Source organism: Simochromis diagramma, unplaced genomic scaffold (assembly GCF_900408965.1).
Source record: "Simochromis diagramma unplaced genomic scaffold, fSimDia1.1 OVJJ01000487.1, whole genome shotgun sequence".
NCBI lineage: Eukaryota > Metazoa > Chordata > Actinopteri > Cichliformes > Cichlidae > Simochromis > Simochromis diagramma.
The window spans coordinates 1,044,928-1,051,300 of NW_024387305.1; the positions used below are offsets into that span (position 1 = coordinate 1,044,928).

Genomic DNA, 6,373 nt, shown 5'->3' on the forward strand with positions numbered 1-6,373 from the left:
CTACAAAAAAGATGCTAAATATTTTTTTCCAATTCAGGCTTTTTTTTTTTTTAAACAAATTTTGTGGACGTTGTTAACTAAGAGAGGGCTGATAATCCAGCTATCAGGTTATCTGTGCCATGTAACATGTATAGCATGATGTATAGTATATTGAAGGGGAAATCTAGCAATATTACTTGTCAAAAACAATGTACCAGTTTTTTAAATGACTATTTTAACTGTATAAATAACTTAAATTAATATCAGTGTATAAATCAGTACTATGTGCAGCTCTTGATGTGATTATTAAGAATGGAAAAATGCCCAAATGATGTCATTTCAGTTGTCTTGGTTTTTTTTGGAGAGTAACAAATATTAAAGTTGAAATATGGGAATTTTTCTGTGTGTGTGATTGAATCACAGAATAGGGTAGCTTTCAACTTTTACTTCCTCGTATCTTCTTTCTTCCTGTTTTCTGGATATTGCCCCTGCCTCCCAGTAGACAGGGACTGACAAAAAAGGAGGCTTCTAGAAGAGCTGAGAGGGAGGAATCACACATGTGTGCTATGCAGAAGTCTTATATAAACTTTTTTCACACAAAAATGCTACACCACCACAGTTTAACATTGCAAAAGACTTAAAGTGCATCTATTTCTTATGGATGTCTATTTTTAAGGTTAGTGATTGGTTGTTCCAGACAAGTTCTCCAGATAAATGTTGTACTAGTCATAAAGAAGTCAACATTTTTAATATCATTGCCAACATGCAGATTAAGTTAACCACATTGGCTCAAACAGACAAAGCACTGGAAAGATTGGAAAGACTGATATGATCGATACTGCAGTTTAAGAAGTCATAGCGTCAATATGCAGAACACAAAGTCTCAAAAACTATGAAAAGACCTCCTTCAATGACCACAAAACAACAGTTTATACTATGATGATAAAATAAATAAGAAAAATCTCGTGCATATTCTGGATGTTTTTATTTTATTTTATCTCATAGCTGTAAAAATATAGTCTCAAAATAAATAAATATATGAAATAAATATACTGTATGTCCTTGGAAAGGAAAACTCATAAATAAGAATAAAGATTTCAAAATGTCTGTAAAGGTGTCTTTGTCAGTCCCATCCATTGTTTGACAGCAGTCGGAATTCCTTCACTGGCTTCCATAAGAGCTCCATTACAAAACGCACCATCCCACACACAGGACACTGTTATTCTTCTCTTCCTCCTCATGCATTTTGCAGAAAAATCATAGTCTGGATTGATTTCAAAGGGTACTTCACCCATGCCAGTCATTTCAGTACATGTGATTATCCCAGCTCTAAGACCCGTTTTGCAGAACAAATGTGGCTGCTTTCCAGTGCATGAACTTTTTTTTAATGTAAACCAGCCACACTTTATAGTGGATTTTGCATGTAAATTATTTGTTTACTTAGCAGCCACAGTAATGTTGGAATAAAAGGTCGACTCAAAACATCAAAATTGACAAGACACAGCAGTAAAAGGTTACTAGCAGCCAGTGGTTAATCTCAGCTATCAAGTTCACAGCTTTGTCCTTTTGAACATGCAGTCTGGGCAAGCAGATAGTTGGATTTCATTAGTGAAACTTAATAAAAATTTAAAGACCATCCGTTTGGCCACCAGGGCTTTTGCATAGGCTGATAAGGTGAAAATATGTGGAGCCCCAGTAGTCTCTGTCATGGGGCTCTTCACAGGTTCCACAGAAGATCCCTGATGCTGTTCAGTCACACTCCCCAGCCAGTCGGGTTTTCTTTCCTTCCTCCATGCCAGCAGTGGGGGGTGTTGATTTGGTGCACTTTTACGATCCTATTTTGTCCACATAAACAAGATCATCCATCTCCCTTAAGGGGATGACCTCGGGTGCACTTCTGCTTTTAACCTTGCTTTTCACCAGCTAATTCATTCTGCCTCAGCTCTGACCCAGTATGTCTCTGTACAGCTCTGGAACTCTTTCTGGATCTACAGGTCTTGGTAGGAAGTGAGTGAACCTCTGGTGCCTCCTTGATCTTGTTCCATCACGGGACGTCCCATCTTTGTTCAAAGCAACAAAATAAAATGAACCTTTCTCTCCATGCCGATAGATGTTAGAGGAGTAGGTGTTGTACCAGTTTTCTTCAAATTGCTCTCTGAAAACACATTCTGCTGACAGCTTCTCCTGCAGAAAGAGAGGACAACAAAGGATGAGTTTTAGGGTGCAAAATGTGCCACCTACTGGCTGTGGACATCATTCTTGAAAAAAAAAAATATGTGTGTGCCAATATGTATCTGTTCAAAGGTGTATACTTACAGAGCCGTACAATTCTCCCTTGCTGTTCATGGCAAGGTAAAGGCCACTGTCCACCCCTTTGATGCTGACGAGTCCCACAGCTAAACTGATGAATTCCAGTATACCTGCAAACACACATTACATTACATTAATTAATCAATCATTAATTAATTAAGCAATCATTAGCATATCTGGCAACATGGAAATATTAAATAGCAATTCATATTTGGTATAATAGAGCACTAGTCTTGCTGACAACGTTTCAGTTTACTAAATTGTGTCTGTTCTCCATACAAATTCGTAGAGTATGTCCATCAAATGCTTCTGACAAGTTAGGTTAGAGTGGTTTCTGGTATGAGGTTACAACCAAATCTCAAATGAAATGAATCAAGTACCAGAGGCGCTACAACCTTGCAGCGATAAATAATCTACTTTTGATGTGCCGCAACCTGCAGCTTTTTATCTTGATAGCTGGAGATAAGTTTGTAAAAGCGTCCAATCTAATCTGAAAGAGGAAACGTGGTAAAAATGTGCAAACATAAAATATCTCAAATGTTGTTCCACCTGGAAATAGCGGCTGCATTCATGATTAGCGTTTGATTACAGCAGCCTGTATTGGCATGGGTATTTCAAGTCACGATGGCTGTGACTGTAGGAGTGATGCAGCTATTTTCCCGTATGAGTTATAAGTCCTCTGTTATAACTCATGGCCACCTCTATTTTATATATTATTTGGTATATAATCCAGTAAGCTTTTCGCTGCTGTATGCTGATTATCACTATTTCCTCCCCTGTTTAGATTCTGTTTGTATGTGAGTCTGTCAGCGTCTCCACCACAAAGATACCTGACAGTGTGTCAATCAGTCTGAAAATTCAAAATAGCTTTTCTATGCTCTTACTACTACTTGTGCTGCCAGAATTCACAGGCTCTGTACCGAATCTGCTGTGGTCTTTCCTGGTGCCCTGCACGGTGCCGTCAGGATGAATCTCCAGGTGGAACCCGGTCCTGCAGTACAGCTGCCTCCGCCTCAGAATCCCCTTCAGATGGCTGAGGTCCGCCAGGCTCCGGGACAGCCTCTCCGCAGACATTAGGTGCTCTTGCTGTTGTCCATGTCCCCCCATTATCAATCCGGTCGCCGAATTGTAGTCCACCGCCCCGGCAGGGGTGAGAATAAACTGAGAGCCAACGGGAGCCGGAACGGCACCAAAGCTGTCCAAAAATCCGTTGGCGAAGCTCCCAACCTCGGCCGCTGCCCCCATCACAGATGACACACCAGATCCTGTTTGCAGCGTAGGAGCTCCAAGTCGAGTTCCAAATGAGTAGAGAGCCTCTATATGAGCAAGTGAGCGAAGGTCAAGACGAAAGACGAAGAAAGGGAAAAAGTTGACCGTGCGTGCAGAGAAAATCCCTGTGATCAGACTGGCATCTAATTGAGATTAAACTCCTGCGTTATCTTGATGTTGGATGCGTACGCATCCCCGCTTGCTGCAGCGTGTGTCCCCCGTCTCCTCTCTTCTGCTATTTATCCTTCTTTCCTCTCTTCTATTCTCTCCTCTTCAACTCGGGATACTCCCCCTTTGCTCCGGTGCGCACCAGGGTTTTCCTCTCTCTCTCGCTCTCTTTCTCACCCCCCTCTCTTGCTCTCTTGCTCTCTCTCGCTAAATTCACTTCAGTCTTTTATTTCTTCTCTCAAGTGATACCTCCCCCAGCAGCAGTGTGTAGCGCAGTGAAACCAGTGCAAACCACTCCACATTTATAGCGCACTGCCTCCTATTAACCCCAGGTTGCCTTTTATGCAAATATGGCCCGATCCCCTCTCTTTATGGCTAATTTTTGTTCTCGTTATTCTCCCGTCTCACCTTTGATGTTCAGTCTTAGCGCAGGGGCACGTGAGAGGAAAATTAATAACCACTAATAAAAATTAGCATGACAGGCGTATTTTCCCTTACTTCCCCTCAAGCTACATGAATGTTTCCCTGACTCACAAAAGGACAAAATGTCATTTTGCTCGTGCACACTTCAGCAGCAGATTAAACAGATTAAACTGTACAGGTGTTTATAAGAGTTGCTGCGGAGCGCGCGTCTCTGCAACTTGGGTGTGAAATAGTCGTGGAGAGAAAGAAACAGCGTGTGCATGTCAAATAGGCATGAAAGTGATGTTGCCATTATCTTAAATGCTTTACATCTCAGTGCCCCCATTTCGAAATGGCTCAGGTGCAGAGAGAAAGAGGGGCGAGGAAAGCCCCCATTTGCGTAATTTTCGCACTCGACTGTTGATTTATTGCTCCTGTTTTATGTAACCCAGCCGCACATTTACAGCACCCGCACACACAGACACACACAGCCGTACACATGCACCCACACACACCTGTGCAAACGACATCACTTGACTGTCAATCCTTTCATTGATCTTTCCACGATGCTTTGAACAACACTGGAGCTCATATATACCCTTAATTGTGGTCTTACGAGACGAATCAAAGAAACAGAGGCTTCAAAGCGCAGGGATCTTGTAAGGGGATCAGGCAATAACAACCAGAAGACGGGAACGGGAATATACCTGTTTGAACCACACGCTTAGAAAATACCCCGACACTTGACACTGAAGGACTTGGGGGGGGGGGGGGTGTAAAATAAGTGCTATTTTGAGAGAGAAAAAACGGAGTTTGTTGTGGAAACAAATATTTTAGTGATCATAACAATGAACACGCTCCAGTGGTTATAAGTTTGGGAAACGTTATACTGAGTATATCAGATTAGTGTAAAATATCAGTCTACTATACTGAAGTTGACCGTGATCATGGCGGTTTGGTAATAAAAGCCTGTGGATTGCCAGATTCCAAAAAGACGCTTTTGCGAAACACCGGCTAAACAGTCCTTTCTTAATTTTTATGGTGCGACGTCATTTATTTAGCTCTGAATTGCTCAACACTATTTATCCTCTAATACAGACTGTGGTTTTATTTAAACCAAGGGCACGAAGCATGGTCTTATGTTCCAGATCATGGCATTGATTGGGGCAGCAATACAGACACATGGTCGTGCACACAAACGCACGCGCTCACACTGCCTCCCCTTCCCCTGGGAGTCCCGTTGATAAATGAGTTGAAGGTCCAGAGGTGTTGCTGTGCCATACTCGGGTCATTTTGTACTCATGTCAGGTCCTGCAGCATGACAAAAAGTCATATACCCACACCAATAACACGGGTCTACTTGTCACGCTGCAGGACCTGACATACTTATTAAGTACAAAATGTTTCTTATAACGCCAGTTTTCTGCACTGCCTTTGCACACGTGTGTGTGACAGACAAGTTAGAGGGCATCTATGTGTGTGGCGCGTGTCCTTCTCCCTCTTTCCCTCGGTTCATTAGTATTTATGACCAGCACAAAACGAACTTTTTTTTAAAGGGCGACAGGATCAATCGTAATCGCCTCAGGCCGATCTGGTCTAGTATTGGATATCGATTTGGCCTCAGTGAAGACGTCAACTACTACGCCACATCGTCCTGGGAACTGTTCACACAAGGCGCAAGTGATCAGTTCCCAGGACCACATGATTCGCTCCAGCGTAGGTTTTCTTTTACAACGCTGCAAGTGGGACATAGAGGGAAGCCAAGCATATAGGAACATAGCTGTCATGGAGGAGGAGGGTGACGATGATGATGAGGAGGTCCCTAGGGTTATACCCCCACCTCTAACCCCTCACCCACACACACACATACACAAAGAAATCACAACCTAATCGAATGCCTGGATAATGGAATAACTGAATAAGTAGCCTAGAGGTTATTAATGCAAGTGGTCTCCAAACTAGGGTCTAGCGAACCCAGGGCACGATTCAGAGGGCCCCATGAAAGTGCAGACTTTAATTTCATCATATTTTAATCTTCATAGGTCCGTCAGAAAATGCAGAAAAAAAGAAAATAATATTTCTGCAATCTTTCATGTATAGATAGATTAAAAATAAGTGGCCTGCATGCAGATATGGTACTTGTATCTACCTGAACCCCTATGAATACCTTTATTGTTGTGATCCAGCAAAATATTGAATTTTTTTGTGTCAAAGTAATTAAAGTTGAATAAAGATTTGGAGACAT

General features: G+C 42.1%; 1 protein-coding gene across 1 annotated transcript; it reads right to left on the reverse strand.

Moving 5' to 3' along the window:
- Positions 1-265: 265 nt before the first annotated feature.
- Positions 266-4,112, reverse strand: fgf20a (fibroblast growth factor 20a). Its single transcript, XM_040004365.1, has 3 exons — positions 3,210-4,112; positions 2,296-2,399; positions 266-2,163 (listed from the first exon to the last, which is right to left on the reverse strand). Exons 1-3 carry the CDS (start codon positions 3,532-3,534, stop codon positions 1,918-1,920), a joined length of 675 nt encoding a protein of 224 aa, XP_039860299.1. The 5' UTR covers positions 3,535-4,112; the 3' UTR covers positions 266-1,917.
- Positions 4,113-6,373: the final 2,261 nt, after the last annotated feature.